At 32.6% G+C, this 26,808-nt stretch overlaps 1 protein-coding gene across 8 annotated transcripts in view; it reads right to left on the bottom strand.

Annotated features, from left to right (window-relative positions):
* LOC143256015 (electroneutral sodium bicarbonate exchanger 1-like) overlaps window positions 1-26,808 on the bottom strand; it is a 173,206-nt gene that overhangs the window by 30,007 nt on the left and 116,391 nt on the right. For 3 of the 8 annotated variants that reach the window (XM_076512570.1, XM_076512569.1, XM_076512572.1), the window contains 10 exons: window positions 11,911-12,026; window positions 8,807-8,959; window positions 7,991-8,126; window positions 7,605-7,765; window positions 6,302-6,499; window positions 5,856-5,963; window positions 4,093-4,241; window positions 3,399-3,644; window positions 2,435-2,581; window positions 1,630-1,733 (listed from right to left, as the gene is read on the bottom strand). In XM_076512570.1, coding sequence (XP_076368685.1) covers window positions 1,630-1,733; window positions 2,435-2,581; window positions 3,399-3,644; window positions 4,093-4,241; window positions 5,856-5,963; window positions 6,302-6,499; window positions 7,605-7,765; window positions 7,991-8,126; window positions 8,807-8,959; window positions 11,911-12,026 — 1,518 coding nt within the window. Of the gene's footprint in view, window positions 1-1,629; window positions 1,734-2,434; window positions 2,582-3,398; window positions 3,645-4,092; window positions 4,242-5,855; window positions 5,964-6,301; window positions 6,500-7,604; window positions 7,766-7,990; window positions 8,127-8,806; window positions 8,960-11,910; window positions 12,027-21,049; window positions 21,194-21,545; window positions 21,793-26,808 lie in introns of those variants that run through there. The other 5 variants (XM_076512574.1, XM_076512575.1, XM_076512573.1 and 2 more) reach the window with 4 other exon arrangements.

The raw sequence follows: 26,808 nt of genomic DNA, 5'->3' as shown, positions 1-26,808 counted from the left end.
ACCATTTTCATTCTCCAGTTGCTTTAAGTATGCAATGGTTTTATAGAAAGTATAACATGAAGCCTTGTCTTGGTGAACCCATACCCTATTGGCCTCATTTTTAGTTGGAGATTTTTCTTGGTTATGTTGCATACTATTTATTGCTTCTGGCATGTTAATGCATTTTGCCACTGAACATTTTCTTCACAGACATACACCTGTTACTTTACATAGTATTGCTGGTAGGTGACTTGTTGTGAATATCTTTCTGAATGATCCTGATGCTCCAAGTTGACCCATTAAGTTCAAGGAATACCTCCATTCTAAAAATTGTACTGTTTAAAAATTCCCAAATCTAAACATATATTTGTATAATTTAAGTGTATGAAATTTTCACATCAGGAAGGGCTGTTACATACCTTTCTCAAAAGCAATCAAATGTATCTCTTATATGAGCTGTGGTTTTTCTCATGACTTGCTGAAATGCAGATATGGAACTGTGTTATTAAACTTACTCAACCCTCTGCATAATATTGAATAATTATAAAGAAAACTTATATTTAAAATGATTATATCTAGAGGCATTGCTAGGCACTGGCACAGGTTCCATGTGATGATAATATATGACAATGCCCCGAATCCCCAGTTGGTGCCTTGAAAAATCTGAACAGAAAACCATGATTGATATTATATTGAAATGCTAATAACCTATGGGCACAAGCCCTGAATCTTTTATGCACTTAGCGATTCCTCTGGTTACACCATAAAAACTATTTGTCTTAGAAGAATAAAATCTTACCAGAAGCAATTTAATAAACTTTATTCAGTAATGTAAGGATGTTTCAAGTCCATATCACACTGTTTATCTAAATTACGTTTCTCCAAAAGTAGCACAACTTGTTTTTTCTCTCCCTTTCTTAAATAACACTGGCAATGCATAAAGATGAACACTGTCTAGAACAGATAATGCTTGCAGTAGTTTCATTTATAGGTATGCTTATAGACTGATTTACAATGATGGATCTTGAACACCTTCTGAGACAATTTCTGATATATCCTGTACCACGTTCAAGCCTTCTGAAATATAACCTATGGTTGTGAAATCTTGTTACTTTAGAACAAGCAATGTTTTTCAGTTCTGATAAAATTATTTTAAATATGGGATTTTTCTCATAAGCATTTCTCTGCAGTTATAAAATCTCACTGGTACTTTTTCAACAAGAATACTTTACTCTTGCTGGATTTGTTTTCAGTGAGATCAAACCTAATTACTCTTTGTTAATTCTCCTCCAATGCTTATATGATAGTTCTTCATTACTGCTAGTATTTTACACATGATGAAAAAGTTAACATACATAGATTCTAATTCAAAACTAACAGATTTTATATAAATACTCTCACAGCAAAGTTCTTGATTCCTGTTGATATTTTAATATGAAATCCCAATTTATTCTTATTTGATTTCTCTTTAAAAAAAAAAAAAAAAAAACCTGGTTAAGGTTAAGACAAGTTGCTAAGATTTTTATCTCATCCAGTTAGGATCTCTGCCCTTAACACAAAGGAAATTAATCCAAGTTTGGGTTCAATTCTCATTTCTTTAGCATTACAACATTACATATATAATGTACATAAGATACTGATATCTCTTGCCTTCCTGTTCTCTTTAATCCACTTTCTTCTCGCAGTTTTTCTTCTTCTTCTTCTGGTTCAATATGTGGTTCTTTATCTGGTTCTTTATGCTTCTTTCTTCCTTCCTAAATATGAAAAAACAACAGCAAAGTATTAGAAACTTTACTGTCATGCACAAGCAGGCATTTCCATAACTCAATGTACAAAACATTTTGAATAAACTTATATTTTAAAAGAAACATCATTATTTGGCTAGGCCCAGAATGGCCAGGTGGGTTAAGGCGTTCGACTCAAGCCGAGGGCCACGGGTTCAAATCCCTGTCGCACCAAACATGCTCGCCCTTTCAGCTGTGGGGGTGTTATAATGTGACGATAAATCCCACTATTCATTGGTAAAAGAGTAGACCAAGAATTGGTGGTGGTTGGTGATGACTAGCTGCCTTCCCTATAGTGTTACGCTGCTAAATTAGGGACGGCTAGCGCAGATAGCCCTTGTGTAGCTTTGCACAAAATTAAAAACAGACAAACAAACAAACTATTTGGCTTCTCATTTTCAACTAATGTACATCAGACAATTAGTAAGAAGACAAAATGTCTTAAAATTCTTTATGAGGTTATACAAAATAACAATATCTTGTTTGTAAAGAACCATGAAACAGTAAATGAAAGGTAACCCAAGTACCAAAGAAATATCTCTCTTAAAATATACCTCGAGCATATGCAGCATGACAGAAAATTAATTAAAATATTTATTAATATTTATCAAAAAATACTTCATTGATTTAATGACTAAAAGTTTCATTTAGCATAAATTCTCTAAGCTAACCTGGGATGGAACATGGGATGGTGGTTCTATCCGAATGCTTGGATCCCAAGCACCAGGAGGCAACACTGTAACAGCATCCAGAAACTCATCTACCCCTGCTAAAAGATCTTGTCGGTTCCTTGCTTTGTATGCAACATCATGAAAAACCTGAGTGAATAAATGGAAATAAGTTTCGGTGAAAAGGTTTCAAATTGTAGAATCACTCATCTGTTTCATTGTTTTATCAAATATCATACCAGCTACAAGTTTGAGCATATCCTAATTTTCAAATTACATCTTAAAATGAGAGGAATAAGAAATTTTTTGAATAGATCACAAGCAACAAAAATGAGAAAGTTACATTACCAAAAATTACAGTTAAAAAAACACTACCGTTTTACTTTTTAACACCTGATAACAAATAGTGCAATATAGTACAATTATAGCTTCTGTATCAGAATATGTAGTGCTGCTATAAATGTATAGATATATTTATTCATATAATGTAGGTGGCAGAAGGGTCGCTTTATACCAATGTAAACTATGAAAACGCAAATTTTATTGTAATAAAAGTTTAACTTTGACTTTTGTTAATAGATAAATTCATAATGTTTTATTTTGAAACAAATAAATGAAAAAATACAGAAGAATGAATGAAAGATTCTGTCATTTGTATAATGCATAAGTTTTCACAAAATAATATGAAATACTGAGAGATAAGTAATCATTAAAGTATATATTATATCTATTGTGGCTTCTTTTAAGAAGTGTAAGAAACGCTGTAAGAAAAAATTATTTAAGAGTGAAAAAAAATCCTATGAATCATAAGTTATAAAACTATGTCAAATATATATTTGCACTTTCAGTATGATGTTCAAAGTAAAATTTAATTTTCAAACTTAATTTGATCCTTCAAAACAATAATATCTTTTAATAACAAGTGTATTACAAATTAAGATAATTTTTGCTGTTTGAGAAGAAATACCTCATCTGATAAAAGTGTTGCCATGGCACGACCAATCTCATGATAACGAGGAAGGTTACCACTAGGACCAAGTAAGATAAAGAGGAACCGAGTAGGGACGGGAACCTCTGTTAGATCACCTAAGTGAATACCTTGCTTCAGCCGAACAAAAGCCATAATCGCTCTGTCTAGAAAGTCAACGTCTCCAACCAGGATGTTGGAGGCTTCCGAACCTGGTGGGATCTTCTTCATGAAGGCTTGATTTAGCTGAAAAAAATTAAATATTTTATTTAAGTAAAGTAATTCTTATATTTAAAATGTATACTGTTTGGCATTATAAATTTGTCTAAGAAGTTCATCAAAATTATCCCAATGTTACTAGAAAAAGGATTGTTTGTTGTTAAATACCAAATAGGCTATCTGTGCTGTGCCCATAACAAGTATCAAAACCCACGTTTTAGTGGGGTGAGCCTGCAGATTTAGTACTGAGCCACTGGGAGACTAACAAAATGGTTCATCTTGTTTATCTTTGTGGATAAAACTTCTAAGATTATTTCTGTCTTATTATAAAATTAAAAAATTAATTCATTTCTCAAGTTTTCTAAGTCTGAAAGGTGCACTTACTGTTATGAGTAGAGGAAATTCAAACTATTCAGTTTGGATTACAAACTTACATATATGGTCCTGTTAAAAGTGCACAGCATTACCTATTTACCTTGTGCTGTAGGTCTGCAGAACTTGCTCCAGTGTTTTCTGTAAGGGTAGAACCAGTGGTAGTAAGACAAGGCTGTGTATTATGTCCATGCAAAGATGTAGAACTGGGGCTTTGGGGTATTCCTGACTCTTGGTGATTTTGTCCACTATCTGTTTACAAAACAAGATATCAATTATAATAATACTCAATTTTTTTTTCTATCCTGAGGATGTGTGCAAACCTTACTACCTAAATGTATGTATACTTCATTTCAATCGATGTAAACAAAAGGTGGATTTAAATATACTTTAGCAAAGATTTTAGAAAGGTTCAATGTTAGGTCAAAGAATAAAATTATAAATTCATTTATTGGTAGTAACAAGTATGGTTAAGTTTAATCCTAACTAAACTCAATAAAAAAGCATACACAAGATACAGTGTTAATTTATATCTCTTTATCAAATATAGATTGTACTTAATAAAGGCTTAATTAAAGTTAGACCAAAACAAGTGGACTTAATGATTTTGGTGTCTGCAATTACAAATTTTTAAATTATTCTACAAATATTGTGTATAACACACTACATGGAAAATGTTTATATATATATACACACACCAGTATATAAACAATGAAAATCTTTTGAAACACTACTAAAAATATACCACTGATGTTAATAAACATAAAAAACACCAGAGGGAGAGGAAACATTAAAAATAAATCTTTGAAAGTTTTGACTTGTTAATTCAAAGAAATTTAGTCAAATCATTCCCTATAACATGCTGTTTTAACAAAAATTAAGCCACCTACCAAATGTTTCAATAAGCTTGAGGGTTAGAAAGCACTAGTAATAAATGCTTATTGTCACATGGAGTATTTTTATCAATGAGAAAATAATTATTTTCAGAAAAGCAACTAAAAATCCTCTTTAAATCAGCTCAAGTTTTCAGTTTCAATAAATTGCTTTATTAACACTCCCCCATATGTCACAACAATATGTTTGTGAACTTATACCTCTAATAACCAGGTTTTGATATCAGTGATAAGTAGAGTTGCTTTTTGCTCAATAACAAACAACAACAGCGCTATTTAGTTAACTGTATTACATTTTATAAAAAAAACAAAAACATTAATGCTCTTGCTGACATAATTAGATATGTTGTAAGCTGTAAAATGAGGAAAATATTATCGTATTTTTTAGTTTGTGCAACAAAAATGATATTATTAATCAATGTATTTTCTTACATTAAAAAAATCACCTGTATGTTAATTATGTTACACATGTAAATTTTGTTTTCCCTCAATAATGTTATCAAAAAAAGAAAATGAAACAAAGCAAAATAATCAAAATGTTAATTTTAAAAGACTATGATCAGTTTCTAATACCGTGAGTTATTGCTTGTTTTCAACAATTTCCAGGAGAACTATGTCCTTCCTCTGGAAGTTTGCTTTCAAAACATTATAGAAATACCTATGACAATAATAAGCATCACATACAAAGATTTGTTTTTTTAAAACAACAAGAGAGACAAACAGCTGGGCTAGATCTCACAGAGTCTTTTTTTTTTTAAAGCTCTACTATGACCAACATGAATGACAACATAAGAGACTAAAAGGCAAAGGTGTCACAGAAGACTTGAAGTTGGATATACATGACTGTATGTCACACATCTACTGGGACAATCTGTAGAAGTTCGTAGCATGCAACCAAAACCTGACAACAACTAATCATAAAGTTCAACTATTTCAGATAATGCAGGCAAACCCAATTATCACAGGGGTTTACCAGGAATGTTCAGGAACTTTCCAAAGTTGGGTTTTCCTTCCCCATGGGCTGAAGGGCTGTTGGGGGTAGATGGGATAGAATGCCCTCCACCCTCTTTGTCCAAATGTGCTGTGAAACAGGAAAAAGATGCCATGTGAAGAGAAAAGAATACTAATTTATTAAAGCACAAGATAAAAGTGCGAATATAAAGCAGTGGAAGAAGATAGCAGTTTTTGATTCTCCAGCACTCCTACAATCTGTGTGTAAGCACAAAAGTATAAGTAATTAAATCAAATATAGTTGTTATTTAAGCTTATTCTACAGTTGAAAAAGAAAGAAATAACTAAAAATTAAAGAACTTAACAAACAAACTTATATAGGTCTCAAGAAGACATAATGAATGGTAAATAAAAAGTTGTTATTTAATCAAACAAAAATAATCAGCTAAGGATTCAGGAAGCACTCACTATTAGAACCAAACACGCTTTTGCTTGAATTTCGTCCAATGTCTGCCAAAGATCGTATTAAGGGTAAACGAGAGCCCTTTTCTCCACCATGACGCTTTTCATGTTGATGTCGGTGCCGACGAAGAAGGGCCTCTTTCACCTTCTCCCTCATATCACCTTGCAGTTGATTGGAATTAACCATACTTTCCAGCATAAGATCTGAAAAATTTATACAAAACTTAAAAAAACTATATTTTGGTAAAAACTCTTGTATATCAAATGAAGATTTTGTAAGAAGGGAAACTCAAAGAAAAAATTAGTGATTGAATTTAAATTAATTTAAAGAGTGATTTCATTAAAATCTAGCAACTTTGCACCTGTAATTCTTAACAAAAAATATTGTTAAGCAATCACTTAGTCTTTTAAAGACACTTTATATCAGAATACAAATAACTAATATTTCAATTATAGGGTGTGTGTAATTCAGAAACTTCAAGTTAAAGACCTATATTCATTACAGCACAAATTATAATTAAACATCAGTGATGATTAGACAGGAAAAAATAAGACTGTCAGTTAGTAAAGTGTTAGGATTGTATTTCAATAACACTTAACTTTTACTTATCATGTTACCTGTGTTGCAACACCTAATGCTTTACATGAAACGCAATCTATTCCAAACACTGTTATATAAGATGTAAACTTCAATGACTTTTAGTACAAAAACTCTGACGGCTCAGTGATAAAACTGAGAGTTTATATTGTAAAAATTCACAGTTCACACTTAACAACAAAAAAGCACAAACAATATAATGTGAATGGAAAAAGAATGAAAAGTTCATAATGTGATCTTTCATTACTTCTAATATACTGTTTTCAATACAGTATTCATGGTACTGTATTTTGTCACTGCTAAATTAAACATTGATTGAAAATAGTGTTCAACATATTCACATTTCAGAAACATGCTTATTAATTCAGACATGAGAAAGATTAGTAATGTCAAAATATGCGATTGCAAATATTTTATTCAAACCTCAAGTGAATAAGTTCTCTATGGGAAAAACTGTAGGAGTATTGTAGGGACAAACATTTCTTTAACTGTTCCAATTAAAGTTGGACCATAAATTATAGAATGAATATTTTTATGTTGAAAAATAGTAAGTGCTTTCACATTAGTATATTAATTTGACACCTTTCATTATTAAAATAATACATACAATGCGTTTTAATTTTACAAATCACAAGCACATTCTTGAGTCATTCAACTTTCTTAACATGTAAACACTAAAATATGTGATTTTAACCATAAAAGCATACTCACCCGAGATTTGATCAAGGCTTGAAGCATCCATGTCTAGCATGACAGTGCCATTTAATATGCAGCTGCGAAGCTCAAAGAGAGAGTGGAGAGAGATGGTAGCTACATGTGGTTTTGACCATCTGTTTCCCCCTTCTTCTACATCTTCCTCAAACTTCACCCATCTATATAAGAAGTCTCATTTTATAGAAAATTTGTTAACACTTTTATTTTAAGCTACTAAATAATAATCAGAGTGAAACAAATATTAAATTTTTTGTAAAAATCTCTGCTCCAAAGTGTATTTTGTAAAGGAAAAGGAAAAAAACTGACTTGTGTTTATTATTTAACATTATTCAATTACTGTACGATTTGCAAAGGAGAAAGAAAATAAAGAATCATAATTTTACCTTGCAGTCTCTCTCCATTCCATATCATCTCCATCTCCTTGGAGCTCTTCCATTTCACTAAAGAGAGGGTGAGATTCATGGGTATCATCTTCCCCCTCTCCCAGGATGAAGTGAACACGTTCAGCAGGAGGAGTGACTACAACACAGAAATTAGTAAAAGGTATAAATACAAACTGTTATTAAAACACTACTAAACTGCTGCTTTATGACATCATGGTCAAAAGCTTTTTCCTTATCAGACTTTACAGATTTCATTTTTCCTGAATGACAATCAGCAGGGAGCGTGCACATGGTCCACTTCTGAACTATAAACAGCTTCTCTTTCTTATTGTGCTAAATATATTTCACAGTTATGATCGACTGAAATGAAATCACTATATTAGAAATTATGCTTCCTTAATGCATAGAAACCACTAGTTTTGATGAAAAATTGTCACAATAAATATGGTGTGTTTAAATATGAATACATTAACAAAATAACAATATGTTAGTAATACATAAAGCAAATTTTATGCAAGACTTCTAGCATTTTTTTATGCAAATACTGACTTTGACAATAGTTTTAGAATAATATAGGTTTGTTACTCAACCACAACAGAGCATAATCAGAATTTTCTAACACACTTTTGTAAATAATTCCATATATAAATTTCCAGGTTTTAGTTTCACTCTATCTATATGTACTTTACAAACAATGGAAGCACTAAACAAGAAAAATATTATGATATATAAAAATATACAAACTTTCAAATCAGATGAGATACCTCATATTGCTTGAACATAAATATGCATATTTTGTTGGACGAACAGTGTTACCTGGACGATTAATTCCATGTTCGTAGTCAGCGGCAGTTCCATCCTCTTTCTTCTTGTGTCCATTTTTATGATGGTGGTGACGATGACGTCTGTGGCCTCTCCTTCTGTAGCCAGGGACATGAAGGCCAACATAAACTGTATGTGCTCTGTGGCCTGTGAAGATAAATGTAACACATATTTAAAATAACTTTTTAACAGAAAGTTCACCAGTATTTAAAATATCTTATGTAAGGCCTGCAAAAAGGAAAGTGACACATACCTTACATAAGTTTCTTCAACAAATCAGACTAACATTCAGACTAACATTAACGTGTATATCCTGTGTCTTGCAAAAAAAAATGTGGTAACATAAAATCAAAAGCTTTACTTAAACAACTAGACCTTGTTGAGTGTGCTTATGTTGTGATCTATGCAGAAAAATGGGACACAAAATATAAAGAAGATTCTTCTACAAAGTATACCAGAATTAACAGAAGCTTACAAAGAAATATTTTACCTTTTGGTAAAAATAATATTTTTATCACAATTAGAGCAACTCAAAATCTGTGTTTTCTGATCTGCAACAAAATGGAAGGCAAACAATATGAAAAGGTTTTACTATAAACTACACCAGTTACATGTGTAAGGTGTGTGGACTGTGTGTGAAAGAACAATATGAAAAGGTTTTACTATAAACTATACTAATTACATGTGTAAGGTGTGTGGACTGTGTGTGTGAAAGAACAATATGAAAAGGTTTTACTATAAACTATACTAATTACATGTGTAAGGTGTGTGGACTGTGTGTGTGAAAGAACAATATGAAAAGGTTTTACTATAAACTACACTAGTTACATGTGTAAGGTGTGTAGACTGTGTGTGAAAGAAAATGTAGGCCACGTAAATAAGTTGTGAGTACTCTAGTTTGTTACAAAATTCTTCTTTTCTTATAGTTAACTTTTATTTACTATATTTTCATCTTAGTGTAATCGAAATATGTTCTATCACTCAAAAATAAACTTGATTAATCATACATTTTCCTTTCTATGGTTAGCTAAGCCTTATAATAATAATTCTTCTATAATCAGTAGATTCAATTTCATTGTCCTTCCTACAGTTAAATGTATTCTAATTTAATCTTTAAAAATTTTAAATTTTTTCTACCTTACTTACCATAGAGATACCTCGTGTTTCTATAACTATGGGTAAAATCTTACTTTTATTTTTTTCAATAAGAAAGAGAATTTTATTTCTTCTACATATTACATTTTCTTACATTAAAGCTTATCCTGAGAAACAAATTCACAACAACTTTAGTGAAAATTAAATGTTCTACCTAAAATCCATCAAATGTTATTTGCTTGTTTTTAATTACTGATGAAATATATTACCAGTGTGCTTAAATGTGTAAAATAAACAATATTTTGAAAGTTAATATATTTTCATATTGTGAATACCAATTTATATGTTTCATCAGCTTTGTTATCCTAGCAAGTATCTGATCATATTATGGTGTAATAATAATACTGACAGTTGAAATAGCTACTTATTACATGAATTATTCATTTCATTTTTACGACTCAAATATCTTTCAAGAAGAGTTATTATACACTAAAACTACATATGTGATATCAACTAATAATCTGAAAATAGACATTAGGCACCCCAAAAAAAACCCAACAAAACAATATGACAGTCTACTTGTATAACACAAAAATGAGCCTAGAATCAAGATATCTAAGAAAGTTATGTTTGATTTATAGTACATAAATAAGGTGTATAAATCATCCATACTTTAGATTCTGAGACTTGTCCTTAGTTTTAATCTCTAATTTTATCACTGTTGGAGTATATTGTTCACATTTATGAGCTGTAATACCACACCTTGCTAATTGTGTACTGTCACAGTCATTACATTTATGTACATAATTTAAATGTGACCCTCAACGACAATTTTAAACGGTACTCCTAGAGAAGTATCTATAATTCATTCTGATAATTTTCAAATTTATAGCAATCCACTTAAATCTATTACGTCTTTCTCTTTATCTTTATAGTTCTTCTTGTAACAACTGATTTATAGCTACCATTAAATATCTCAAGTTGTTATTTTCCTCACCAAGGTACAACTGTCAAGGACATAGCACTAAAAATATTAAACTAGTACCATTATGCTTAAGAAAATAATTGTTTTTGTTTTTTTAAGTATAAGATGACACACATAAGTGTTAATATTTTTAAAAGAAAAAAAATGTACCTGGTTGCAACTACAATATTTATACTTACCCAAACTTTATGACATATTCATGATATGAGATACACATTCATATAAGATGAAACCCAAGTAAATATTTAATACAAAAGGTCCAAATTTTGATTACCTAAATGTTGTATAAAATATAAACATTTAACTTCTTGGTTAAATAATCTGCAATACAAAACGTTTACATTCCAAATTAACTCACATGCAGCAAAATCATACTCTTTAGTCCAAATATCTAAATGATATGTCAAAACTTTGATCTTAAACCTAACTAGCTAAATGAGATGTAAAAAGTAAGATCCATATTTAAACTAACTCAGCTCAATCATGCAGAAAATATGAGGTTTTAAATACAACTAATTAACCCATAACTAAAAACATTCATTCAAATTCTAATTATTGAACACATGTGTAAGACACTTAATCAATATCCAATTTAAATTGGATCTAACACAATACATTTACGTGCCAATCACTTCAATTACAGTTTTAAACAATGGTATCTGAAAGCTCATTTTACATCTAGTTCATTTAAATAATGTCTTTTGTTACCTTTACACTTCATCTCTTTAGACACAAATATATCAATACTAGTGCAAGAGCTGTGAAGGAAAACCATTATGTCAACTTCGGTGTTAATCACACACAACAACTATTAAAAGTTGTCTACAGCACTAATTGTGTAGTGAAGTTGTCAGTAAGTGTCAGAAGTTATCCTTTTCCAAAATCCTTAATCAGCTACAAAACCATTGTCTTGAAACATATTATTGAATCACCCTTAAATATGTTATGAATAAAACTAGTACTTCAGTGCCATGAGAGAAATATTCAGGGAAATCTCCAATGGCATCAGGACAGTTACCTTCAAAATCTTGATCTGTGAAGCTAGGATGAGTTGTCAAGGAGACACCTGGGTCTCTAGGTGCTGGAGCCTCTTCATTGTGTGACATGTCAACACAAGTGCTATTTTCCCAGGATCTAAAGACATAAATTGTAAAATTTAAAATATAGCATGAAACCAAAAATCTGAAAATTTTGTTTACTGAATTTCATAGACACCATGTAATTCATTAACCAAAAACCATAATTTATAGAATTTAATTCCACTAGAACTACACCAGATATTGCATCATAAAAGTTTAATGTTTGCTGAAGAATTATACAGCATTCTTATCTTCCTGTTTGAAGCTTAAAAGAACCTCACAAGTAATTCTGAAGTAGCTTCATCCTTGTTATTACATGCCAATATGATTTCTAAACTTGAAAAATAAATACAGTGATGATAACTCAAGTTGTATGTCTAATTTTAAGGTATTTGGTGGCGTGTCAATTTGTTACCTTTAAAACTGCTACAAATATCACATCATAGAGCATCATCTTTCTAAATTGTATATTCACTTAAACTATCTGTGGTTTACCAGGATCCAACATCTATAAGCTAGAAACAGTGTTAATAAAGCTAGTAGTATCTGTCTCTGATAGTTCCAGCGACAAACCTAATGAAAGACGATACACATTCAAAAGTTATAACAAGGTGTGTGTATGTACATATATGTATTTTTGATACGGTAGCTATTAATATCTAGCTTATGTATGTATTTGATGGCAAGTAAAATTAAAACATGTAAATCACTATAAATTTAATAATATTTATGTGCCCTGTAATACAGTTTATTGATTAAGAGCAACATCTTTTGTATATATACATAAACTGTATTCATATGAGTGTATGGAATTCACATACTTCTAGTTTTTATTTTACTTGAATAAATTTATCACTGACACTGATATAAGGAACAAAAAGAATAATTCAGTTGTATTATGGTCATTTTTATCTTTAAATCATTACATTATCAATGTTTGAGAACTTTTCTTATAGCAATCCTAATAGACCAGTGTTTCTTAAAAAGACTATTGCATTTTTAAATAAATAAAACATTATTGGTTTTTATGAAATTTCAAGTGTACAATTTAGTTGGGAAGTGTTGCTTAGTTGCGAAACATGGACAATGTTTACATTAATAATACTGTTTAAGGAACAAGTGTACTGATAGCACCTGACAGAGGCACATTGTTTCATTACCTGCTTTTCTTTAATGTTCGAATTATCAACTAAATCTTTATGTGTTGAAGATATGAATAAATCAGTTTTTTTACACACACACACAAAATGGAAAAAGGAAACAAATGAAAAGAAATCGCTGATATTAAAATACATTTTCTTACAATCCAGCTAAGCAGTAAAATAATGCAAGATTCCAGTTAAGCAGTAAAATAATGCAAGATATATTTTTGTCTAGACAAATAAAAAAGAGAGAGAGGAAAACATTAGAGAATCAATCAAGTGTTCTGCACAACATATTCCAGTGTGTAGCCTTGTAGCCTTTCCTGCAAGAAGTGAAAATCTGTGAATGACGTAAGAGCCATCTCAACCTATTTCATTCTTCTCATCAAATACATTGAGCTACCATTTCTTTCGGTGTGATAATTCTACTCTGTAGGTAGAAGATAAATATAGCTACTTGATTGACTTTTCAGCCTAGTTTAACCTTTCAATAACTAAACTAATACTTATGGGAAATCATAGACTGGCACTGTATCCTTTGAAATGACAAAAAGTACAATTTTACATTTTGTGAATCTTACTTCCATGGTTATTAACATTAGTTTAAAACACGGAATAAGTCCCAAATTAAAAAAAGAATACTTTAAATTATTCCTTTAATGACACAATAATCTGTTGCTAACAGACCTTATAAAAATATGTAACTTTTGCATCTTGTCTTTTCTGATTTTCTGTGTACTGAGATTATAATTTCAGGCTTTCAATGTTTTATCTCAACTTTCTGAAATATTCTGGATTTCCACCACCTTTCTGTGCACTGAGATTATAATTTGAGGTTTTCAGTGTTTTCTCTCAAACCTTCTAAAGTATCCTTGTAAAAGTAAATACTTTATGCAGAAGTCAATGCTGATGTATTTAAGTTACACTAAGGAATACTCAACATATAGTCAAGTGTACATACATTTTACAACTCACACTATAAATGCAAAGAAATATAAATACAACTTCTTTACCTACTGTAAAAGATGTTTTTTAACTATAAAAATCAATTCGTTTGTCACTTTCAATTAGTTATTAGACTTTTTTATGCCTTTGAGGAAATCAGGAATTCTAATAAGAAAATTAAAACAGTATGCTTTAAACCAAAATGAATTTTTCTTGTAAATATTGAGTTTATTTTGATAAAAATGATAAAAAGTTTTGCAGCAGTATTTTTGGTTATGCATTTTTTAATTTTGAACATGTGTTTAACAGGTAAAAAAATAGTAGAAACATTTCTGAAAGTTATCATATTTTACCAAATTTACATATTCAACAGTTTGAAAGGAAAATCTAATAAAAAATTTTGGGTAAAAAAATTTAGAATAAATCCTATTCTTCAAAACAAAAGAAACTTCATATAGTAAAATTGTTAATAATAATTAACTAGTATGTTTATGAAACTATGTATTAGCTGAGGCAAAAAAAGTATGGTGTTTTCCAGAACTAATTGGGTAATAAAGTTCAAAGATGGTTATGAAGAGTTTGTTTGTTTTTTGTGCAAAGCTACTTGAGGGCTATCTGTGCTAGCTATCCCTAATTTAGCAGTGTAAGACTAGAGGGAAGGCAACTAGTCATCATCACCCACCGCCAACTCTTTGACCACGAATAGTGGAATTGACCGTCACATTATAACGCCCCCACGGCTGAAAGGGCGAGTGTGTTTGGTGCGACGGGGATTCGAACCCGCGACCCTCGGATTACGAGTTGAACGCCTTAACACACTTAGACAATACTGGTTTGAAACAAACACACAGATATAGTTAAAGAGTTTGGCTAATACTGATAAGAAAAACAATGAATATGTGTAGAAATAAAGACAGATATGCACTATAAGATAAAGAGATGTAATATTTAGACCTGGTTATGGGCACGTAGTTTGACAGATATCTAGATATTTGCATTTTCTTGGAACAGAGAACTAAAAATAATGACCGTAAAAACAAAATCCTTTGATTATCTTGGGTCACTTTCTATTGTGATTATTTTACATATATCAAGGTTAACAAAACACAATCTTAAGGCAATATTGCAGATACAAGGGGCTTTACGTCTGTATTAACACTTCTGAAGTTGCTTTTCCTGTAAACATTGCTGAATTCTGCACTTAATGTCAGCCCGAAATAACTGGCAACCGACTGTCCACGCTCTGGAGCTCTAGGGCTCTGGAACATTGAAAGCTGCGTGCCAAGGTGAGAGCGTCCGTTGTCTTGGCAACATTGACGAAAGTGATGAAGAACTTTGGCCCGCTCTGTTTTCACCACGTACGCCGATCTCTCACATAAAATGAACGTTGCAGAAAAATAAAGCTCTAACAACCTGTTATGCGATTTATACTACCATTTATTTAAATGCAGGTAAGACGTAATTACCTATGTAATGTATTACGCCTAAAAATGAGAAACTATTATTATTAAGGTTGTTGTTTTGTTGTTGTTGTTTTGAATTAAGCACAAAGCTACACAATGGGCTATCTGTGCTCTGCCCACCACGGGTATCGAAACCCGGATTTTAGCGTGTAAGTCCGCAGACATACCGCTGAGCCACTGGGGGGGGGCATTATTATTAAGGACGTCATTGAGTAACATGCACAATACAAACTGGCTTCATTAAGCCGACGATAAAAAGATGTCGTATTTAAATTTTCTTTATAACATAAATTAACCTAAACGCATATATTTTAAGCATGGTTCAACATTAAACCATCGTCAGGGTAATAGTACTTCATGCGCCTTTGTTCATTGACTTTGTTCATACACAAAAAACAAAAGTACAAATAACAAGCTCGTATGTGCAGAGTTATTACTGTAAACTGGGCAGCTGTAGTAAAAACCACAAATTTCATATTACTGACACGTCACCAAAATACAACTTACATCGGATACCTCTAGCTGTTTCTTGGCTAAAGGCCATAGGTTGGTGTTTCTCTAGTGACGTTGTTAAGCAGTTAGAATTAGGGCCACGTGGTTTGTTTTCTTATTCCTACAACGGCCACCATTTTTGTAATGTCGCCTAACTGAATTTCTCACTAAATATAAATGTTACGTGCGCAAACAGTCATATCACTTTACCGAACAACTTAACTAAGTGATCATTTAATATACTTAGAAAACCAAATGATCGAACAAAATAATGTTGGTATATTAATATTTAGTACACTGTAACAATATCACCATCAAGCTAAATACTGTAAATATATGTGCACTTTTACAGTCAGTCGAATGAACCATTTTATTAAATACGATACTCCCATTCCAATAATTATACCATATTGTTAATGAAGTGGTTTAAACTTTAGTGATTAAATAATGTAAACGAATCTCTGTATCATATGCCTCAGTAATGAAAGCATCATAGACGCCCGTTAGTACAGCGGTATGTCTACGGATTTACAACGCTAAAATCAGGGGTTCGATTCCCCTCGATGGGCTCAGCAGATAACCCGATGTGGCTTTGCTATAAGAAAAGACACAAACACTCAAACCATTATGTTACATACAGTAAGTTAATTTAAGAATCTACATAATCCAAGAACTTAGTCTTATCAAATAATTGAAAATAATATCTATTATACAAATTAATACGAGCATTATCTCAGCACAGTGTCTTATGATTCTTGAATTAACATATCTTATATCTGTAGATAATGCTAAACACCCTGTTGCGAAATGCTAACAGCATAAATTATACCATAATATGTTTTAAACACCACCCGCATACAAAAATCATATGTAATATCAGATAACGTATCGTAATTTTTAAAATACGCAAACCCTTTATCTCTTGTAATTCATTGTCAACTAACATAACTAAATAAAAACGTACACACACCTTTATTTTCGTTATTCAGCGCGATTTCTTTTCTGTCACTCTGATATTACACTTAGTTCATCTGAAAGTTTTACGCTTAATCTGTTATTCTGTGACAAGACAGAACTCCAGGCATTTGTTTAAACGTACAAAACTAAGAAAAGTCTCTTTTCTCCCGTTTACCTGTCAAATAAAATTCCTGTTTCAGTAAAACAAATGCCTTTGAATATTTCTTTATCACCCTAGTTCACATGTTGAAACGTATGAAACGTTGCTAGGAGGGGCAGTTGTTAGAAAATCAACAAAAACGTTTATAAATATTATTCGTCAATTTCATACAATAACAAGTATTATACCGTACATATATCAAACATACGCATCAAATTATTTGCTATGCACTGCAAAATTGTAAGGCATACAAATAACCAGAATATTTCAAGTAATAACTAGGATATACAGGTACACAGAAATGTTTTACAAAAAGCGCAATGGTGAGAAATTTCCAAATGACTGCAGTTGTCTTTCATTCTGGTTGGAAAAATGAGCTAATTGTATAGAAAGAAGGCCAACAAAAAATCGTGACAAGCAAACCTATCAGTGGTTCAGCGACAAGTCTGGGGGCTTATAACGCTAAAAACCGAGTTTCGATACTCTTGATGGGGACATCACATATACCCCATTTTGTAACTTTGTGTTGAACAACAAACAAAAAAGTCGTTCGTTAAGGATGGGGGAGGTTATTTCCATTCGGGTCATAGAATTTAATTATGAGGGAAGAACGTACCCCCCGATTACAACGTCTGTACCGAGTTATTAAATATAACCTATATGATTTACATAAACCTCCGTACTGCCATTCATATACCAAATGCGTTCTTTATACGCGCTTTATACATATATAAACTTTCTATTCTGTCAGAAAAAAAAAATCATAGTTTCTTGGCTACTGATAGACATATATATATATACATGTTCTGCAAGTGAAACACCAAACATTTTTATGGTAATTAGTTTTAATATTATTTATGTACGTATATATATATATATATAACTTTCTTCATTTTAGAAAGAAACGATCTATCCCAACTCACACACACATTTAACTTTGGAACACCCCGAGGATGCATTTCTTTTTTTACATAGCATGTTTTAGAAACAAGAAACTTACGTAACAGATATATGGTTTGAACCAAGGGCGCAAGACAAAGAGACACACAGAATTCCACTTAACTCTGTAACTTATATATTTGTACTGTATGTATAAATCTTACCTAACCACTGGGATTGTTACGGGGGGGGGGGAATCATATTAAATATTTTCTTTTAAGCTTTGAAAACAGTCTCTTGTTTGTTTAACGGCGAGGCAAATTATATACTATTCTATACGTACTCTCACTGTAAACCGCATAACTTTTCATTTCGCGAGCATCTAATAGGTTTCATTCATGTAATGCGTTCTTCTCACGCGTAACCACATTTATTGAGCTTTGGTAACAAAGCTGGCGACTTACTTATACTCGAATTAAAAGTTGCCCAGCCTTTTTGGTAATCTTGATACAAGTCTCGAGTACTCTTTAGTTACGTAACATAAAGTTTATCGTACTCTCATTTACACTTCCTCAGAGATCACTGTTATTTTCACTATAAATCGTTCAAAATCTCTGAGAGTTACGTAGCTTTTCTTCAGAGTCGCTACGTTTACTGTGTTCTTGTTACGTTTCACACAGTTTATCACAACTGTTCACTATAGTATCTGTTCACTGAGTTTCTGTACTCTTGTTACAAGTCACAACTGTTCACTATAGTAATTGTTCACTGAGTTTCTGTACGTTTGTTACTAGTCACAACTGTTCACTATAGTAAGTGTTTTCTGTACGTTTGTTACAAGTCACAATTGTTCACTATAGTAACTGTTCACTGAGTTTTCTGTACTCTTGTTACAAGTCACAACTGTTCACTGTAGTAAGTGTTTACTGAGTTTCTGTACTGTTGTTACAAGTCACAACTGTTCACTATAGTAACTGTTCACTGAGTTTTCTGTACTCTTGTTACAAGTCACAACTGTTCACTATAGTAAGTGTTTACTGAGTTTCTGTACTGTTGTTACAAGTCACAACTGTTCACTATAGTAACTGTCAATGAGTTTCTGTACTCTTGTTACAAGTCACAACTGTTCACTATAGTAACTGTTCACTGAGTTTTCTGTACTGTTGTTACAAGTCACAACTGTTCACTATAGTAACTGTTCACTGAGCTTCTGTACTCTTGTTACACGTCACAACTGTTCACTGAGTTTTCTGTTTTGTTCTTCTTCTTCACCCCCATCACTACCCTGAGTTTTAGAGGTTCTCGACTGTCATCGAAACCCTAAATAATACCAGATAAGACATCCTATTATTAGATTACTAATAAATACATTTAAGGAGAATAAATAGGGCGTTTTTTTACATTTAAATATAACGAGAGGTGACTGCAGCATATAAAAGGTTTAACTGGTCCCGAGTTTGGGCCCTTAGAAGCCCAGGTACCTGGAAGCCAAAGCGTTTCACTGAGGACATCTAGGCCATTTTATGGCCTTAAATATTCACTGCTAGGATAATATGTCAACACTGGACTTTTGCCACTTCGACTCTTTCTCCAATGGTCAAAATCATCAGCCAGTTATCACGCAAATTAGTTATTTCATGAAATATTTAGATAGATACTAGAAATAAGTTTTTAGAATTGAAATAATTAGACCAGTTACCTATGAACTGGTCATTTCATGAAGTACTAAGGCAGTAATTGTACATACCGCTTCCATTGGGACAAATTACTGACAAGTCATTTCAAAACAGTTTTTTACAAGACAAATTATGGAATATGTCTACGTTCATGCATGAACCGCTGCCTATTTTACTTAACGTTTTTAATTTCTCGTCTTCTTCAATTAGATACTAGTCTTTCATCTTTAGGAATCACACACCAAACACTTAGGTACTTCTTCCATTTTGCTGAAGAAGAGAAAATAAATGTAAACAAAATTACATTTGTGTTCAGTCATCATTTGTGTATCCTAAATTTGTGGTTTAGTTTGTTTTAAATTTCGCGCAAAGCTACACGAAGGCTATCTGCGCTAGCCGTCCCTAATTTAGCAGTGTAAGACTAGAGGGAAGGCAACTAATTATCATCACCCACCGCCAACTCTTTGACCAACGAATAGTGGGATTGAACATAACTTTATAACGCCCCCACAGATGAAAGGGCGAGCATGTTTGGTGTGACGGGAATTCGAACCCGCGACCCTCGGATTACTATTCGAGAGCCTTAACCACCTGGACATACCGGGCTGGTATCTTAAATTCAACCATCCAGCGGTTTTGCTGGATACACTTTGGATACATACACTTTGACAATTATTTTGTAATATTTGACAGTTAATACGTTAGTAGTACTTTTCCATTGGTAGCCAACTGCCCTTAATTATTAAAAACAACTTCGAAAGTTTTGTCACATGTCTGCTCTCTCCCATCTTTAACCTGGTCGTTTCTATATGCATCCAATTTATGCTCGATTCAAACGATTTCACGCATAAAAATAATGTTCGATAAAAGAAACGTGTTTGTTCTTTACTCAACAAATAAGCGAAAAGCGCGGTGTGAAGCAAAGTTTAAACATTAAAATATAAAGTAAAGTTTTAAAGCCCGTATTCTGTTCTGATCCACTTCGATCGTCCGCCATTACATTAAGTGAGTTATACTAATCTGAGATGTTAAGATACCGTTGGCTTCAAAAGACGTTTTGCGATTGGTCGGCTGTCATCAGTTAACCGAATGAAAAGCTGTATTTATTGATTTCGGTTTAGCGTAAACGTCAAAGTACATCTAACCTACCAGTAATAGTATAATATCTCTTATTCCAGCAACCCTCCTACAACATTATTAACGAGTGAGTGGATTGACAATCTGACAACAGAAATGGCGGCCAATTACGATCCCCGTATTGAGCTACCGCAATTCATTTTACTTCTGAAAAATATATCTTGAATAATAACAACCTTTTGCGCGAACTAAGAGAAACATACAAACTTATCAAATTATCAAAGTACCGGAGGTCATAGATGTAGTTTACAAATCGGTCGAGACGAAAGGTACATTGGTCAATTTCATTAACTTCAGACGAAAGGTACATTGGTCACTTTCATTAACTTCAGATTGCATCCTTCTCATTCGAACATTAACAGTATTGAAACATGTGGTTTGCCCATAGAACATATATATATATATCAACGATCCTTCGACCATCTATTTCTTGCACCAGGAGTTATATCTGCGGTGCGCGCACTTTTAATAAAACAAATGCATCAATCTGTAAATGTATCTGTTTTAACAGCAGACTCGTTTCTTCATCGCTTTATACAAATGCTATCAATTATCAGTCAAACCAGAAGTCTATGTGGTGATAATTTGTATCAATAACTTTAAGTACTGTGCAAACTTAAGTGACTAAATGATAACAGTTTACCGAGAATTTCATCTTACCATCAACGACTAACAGAACTCTATCGCATAAAGGTCATAGTTTTTTTTAAAAAGACCGTATACCTTTGGTCTTCTGACCGAATATTGCTGATAAACCAGTGACACTTCTCACGTATGGGATAGTAGATACGAACTCAGCCTCCACAGATACTGTAAAATATCCCCCAATCTCAAACTGATACTGTACGATGACGTCACGAGGAAGTAAGACATATATGGAAGTTGCCCACAGTATAGAAAAAAATTATTGTATCAAATGAAACGAGTTGTTTAATTTCAAGTTTTCTCCAAGCAGACATGACAAACAACACTGAAATTAAAAAAAAAAAAGATATAATACGCTGAAAGGCTGCGAAACTAACAGCTCAACACAAAAGTGGTTAATGAATACTAGAGTATTAATTGCATAAGGAATACGTAAGACCATTGAGCAAATAAGTCAGTACATAACGTACACGGAACTGCTATTACTTTTATCTGTAATTTCGTGTATAAATCAGTACATGTTGGTTAAACAATGTTTTTTTAAATTTATACGTATAACTAAGACAATATAAGGTAAATAATTATCGCTAATTAACAACTTAAGACAATATGTGATGAATATGTATATCAGTATATAGTGGTATTATAGAGCATTCTCTAACTACGTGTTTTGGTCAGTACAAGTTGACTACACAATGTTGTATGAACTTTGCACACATAGATAAAATAGCATATGAATAATATTGATCAGTAGTTAAATATTATTTGTAAGTCAATAACGTGTGTTAGTAAATCTTTGAAAAATGAAGATTTTGCGAAACTTTAAACAATGTATGAAGAAAAACAGGACAAAACTTACAGGTTATTACGTGGTTTGTTAAAAGAATTCTCAGAACAATAATAAGGACAAAACTTACGGGTTATTACGTGGTTTGTTAAAAGAATTCTCTGACAGAGAACAATAATAAGGACAAAACTTACAGGTTATTACGTGGTTTGTTAAAAGAATTCTCTGACAGAGAACAATAATAAGGACAAAACTTACAGGTTATTACGTGGTTTGTTACAAGAATTCTCTGACAGAGAACAATAATAAGGACAAAACTTACAGGTTATTACGTGGTTTGTTAAAAGAATTCTCTGACAGAGAACAATAATAAGGACAAAACTTACAGGTTATTACGTGGTTTGTTAAAAGAATTATCTGACAGAGAACAATAATAAGGACAAAACTTACAGGTTATTACGTAGTTTGTTAAAAGAATTCTCTGACAGAGAACAATAATAAGGACAAAACTTACAGGTTATTACGTGGTTTGTTAAAATAATTTTTTAGCAGGCTCAGAGATATGTAAAAAGATTCAAACTGACGTGATCCACTAACACAGTGACACACACTCACCAAACGAAGTAGGTCTCAGTGGGCTCACAAAATGTTCGGTGCAGCGAGTGTTCCCCACCCAAAGAGTATACTTTCACGTGAGAAAAAAACAGAAAAAAGGTCTCCTACTTGTGTGCAGTACGACATTCTATAGTCTGCAGGGCACTGAATCATGTTTTGAAAGCTGTACTGTTCACAGCCTCACCCGATGGCGGGCTAAAAGCGATAGGAAATATTTTTCTCACGTGAAACGACAGACTCCTGTATAACCTATAGCATTACTTTTCACCTCACATCACTTAGGCATGTTCAAGAAACCATGTGTTAGACGTGAAGGGTGTGTAAAAAAAAAAAAAAAAAAGGGTCTACAGGTTTCCATCAGGTGATCCACAGGCAGTGTTGTCCCAAAGGAAGAGAAACTTGACAAAGGAGGAACTAAAACTTACTCATGAAAATAGGTTTGCACAAGCCAGACATCACTTTATACCCTGGATATACAAACAAAAGTTGTTATTTCACTTTGTCTTTATCGTTTTTCGACATGTTAGTGCAGCATGCAAAAACTTTTATTCCTAACTTTACAGTAATATCAGTCTTGGAAACTCAAATTTCACACTAATGCATGTGTAACATACTCACAACCAAGATATAAAGCTCAGTATCAAAGTCAGTGTGTTTAAAGAAGTTACTTGCACTTCAATCCAACTCTTTATGTAAAGAATTTCACAGCTTCAGTTTCCAGCGCCTTATGCCCCATCTACTTGACCCCTAGAGTGAAATATTCTGATGATGATGAAAAAATATATATATTTATTTATTTTATTCTATAACTATTTCTAGGTAATGAAGAATATGATCGCTGTATGTGTAACCTGTGACTTTTTGAGGTTATTAAAACAACCTAGTTCTGATTTTTGGTCTACGGTATAATCGATTTAGATTTGCGTTCATTTTGTCAAACGTATAACGGATCTAAGTCGTATTAAGAGCTGAACTATTAGATGATATATGATGGGAGACTTTCGCAGATAATCGTGAGATTTTCTTTTAACAGCAGTTTGCAAGTCATGGAAACATATTTGGTGAGTTGATTCTTAAACAACACTTTCTGGTATTCTCTCTAAAATTCCGAACAGAAAATTTAATTTCTTGCAATATTTGGAACATGAATTGTCTGCCAGCATGGTCGGATTCGCACTAGTTTTCAGACACACTATGAGGAAGTGAAATCTGTACCTGTAATAAAAACACAGTAATGGTCACAAATGTTGCGCCATTCAAGATCTGGTTCCTCATCTCGATATAGCTGTTTTCTCCTAGGTTTTTGCACGTTATATCGATAACGACGGCCATGGTGTGAATTATTAGGTTAACAGATCAAGTTCTTTATCAGATTACGTTTTTTGCCCTAACTTGAATATCTTAAACTGTGACACCCCTTTGTTTAGTATCACTCACTTGTATACTAGATGTTAATATTAGGTTACAAACAAGCTTACAAACACACACACATTCAGAGACATCACCGAATACTTTAATCCACAACCAACTACTGCTTGGAGCAGGTTTAGTATTGTCGATCTAATTTTTAGTTTGAGTGATGATAAAGCTTACACACAGATTACCGAGAATTTAAACCCATAACCAGCCACGGCCCAGAGCAGGTGTAAAATTTTTTTATCTCCCCTTCAGTCTGAGTGATGAAGAACTATACACACAGACTCAAATTGACAACCAGCCACTGCCCAACCCATATTAATATTCCAATTTGCTCTTTACTCTGAGTGATTAATAAACTTACCTAAAGACACTTCTGGACACTCTTCCAGATAGCAAACGAATACTCAGTGCAGGAATTTATTGATAATCTGAGTCGACTAAACAGCATCCTGAAATATCAAGATGACTTTCATCGATATATATTCTTACTTTTATCCTATCCTATATCCGTGTTTACTCTTCCCCAATCAAATACTGGACACTCCTCGCCAAATCTGATTGGTTGTTTAGGCTACCTGTAACCATGTGCTCAATGCCAATGAACCTTAGAAAACCATTAGCAGAACAGAAAAATACAAAAAATTAAAATAAAACGGAAAATAAGTAGATATAAAACTTGATAAAAGAGAGAAATATTACAAGCTAAAGAAAAAGAATGAGAACGTTGAAGATCAGGAAGAAGGAGGCAAAAAGTTAAGAGACGAATTACAAGAACTACGAATGAAATTCAATTTGATCAAAGACCAGATCAAAATATCCAAAGTTTTTGTTTTTACTCAAGTACAAAGCTACATAATGGAATACCTTTGATTTGCTCACCACAGATATAAAGCCCTAATGTTTATTAAAATTCAAAGGAAATGTAAGGGAGGAATATAATAACAGAATCATGCAAGCAAAAAGAAAAAAAGACATCAATGAAACAGAGAAGGATAACACAATCAAGATTAACGAAGTACAAAATGATGTCATTGTCAGGATAAAACAGTTGGAAATCAGACTGGCAAATACAAGGATCAAACCATCCAAACCACTCCCTGCATCCACTCAAGAAACTGAACTTTAAACACAACCATGCAACTTTAAATAGGATAAACCAATTAGTTTACACTTGCTTCCACTAAAGGTAACAGACCAGTTCAACAGCATAGCCTAATGAAATGACTAATAGACTGTTGTGAAAAGATACCATGGGAAGCGAGTCGAAAAAATCTGAAATAATTTCCAAAATAAATGAATGAAAAGAAGAACGAAACCTCAGCCAAACTTACAAAAGATGTGAAATGATTAATTCATTGGTATGTAACAAATTTATAGATGCCAAAGTGGATGAGGACATAATTTGAATTATGCACAAAGTAGGTGAGCACCTAGGGAGCTGTTCAGTATGCAATGGAACTTGAATCAACTGAAATTACAGATAAACAACTAAAGCACCGTCCTGAAATTATGTAATCATCAGATCAAACAGTGTGAAAACATCAACTCATCTGATGGAACTACAGAAAAACTCAAAAGAATGAATTAGACAACTGGTTACTCAAAATGGAAACTAAACTACGAGACAGTAAGTGTTTTAATTGCAACTTAAAATGACTCATTTCCAAGAGCGGCAGACAAAAGCCTGTAATAACAAAATTGCTCACAAAGGATGGCATAAAAAGGGAATTGCTATAAATGTGAGCAAACATGGAATATACATCCCAAACTGTGCCACCAGATGACGAAACAATATGATAACCTGAGTATGGGTCTTAAGAGCCCAAATGAAATGAAAAAATTAACAAAGAGCTAACACGGCAACAAAAAATAGGAATTATCTGGATTTAGAAGATGTAATCCAGCTGAAAATACTTCATTTGCTCTGACTAAGATAAGGTATTAATTATTGAAAGAAACCAGCCCATGAATACAGTGATGGAAAGGCCTGTAACATGTTGGTTGATGCTGATTATACATTCAGCTTTCGTTGTTGGACCCAATCAGATAATGAAAAATGGAAAACTGCTCCTAGATACGAATAAAGAGGATTGGGTGATAGAAATTACAAGTTATCATAAAATTCCAGCAACAAAAAAGTTAGAATCACTTCACTGCATGAAGCATCTCTACTCAGCATGATAATTTACATTGGTGAATGATTTCTGAGAACACGTGGATGTGAAGTCAGACTTGTCTCAAGCAATGTCACAATAGTCTATGACCAGGAAATCCCTAGGTAATATACGACAGTCATGGTCCTAGAGAATGAACTTCCAGTGAAAACAAGAAGGGCAGTTATTATATTGTCAAGAAATGAAACACTCGTTTCAATATTTTGTTTTTAGAAATAGCTTCAAATCGAAAAGTTGTGATAGAATCAAGCACACTGACTTGTCCTGTGGAGTCACTGTCTGGAAAATCTCTTATTTATCTCAAGAACAAATATGTCATCAAGTGGGCCACAAACACACAAACAAC

The sequence above is a fragment of the Tachypleus tridentatus genome, chromosome 7 (assembly GCF_004210375.1).
Source record: "Tachypleus tridentatus isolate NWPU-2018 chromosome 7, ASM421037v1, whole genome shotgun sequence".
NCBI classification, from domain to species: Eukaryota; Metazoa; Arthropoda; class Merostomata; order Xiphosura; family Limulidae; genus Tachypleus; species Tachypleus tridentatus.
The sequence above is the reverse complement of the archived record's forward strand: the minus strand, read 5'-3'. Positions and strand labels throughout refer to the sequence as shown.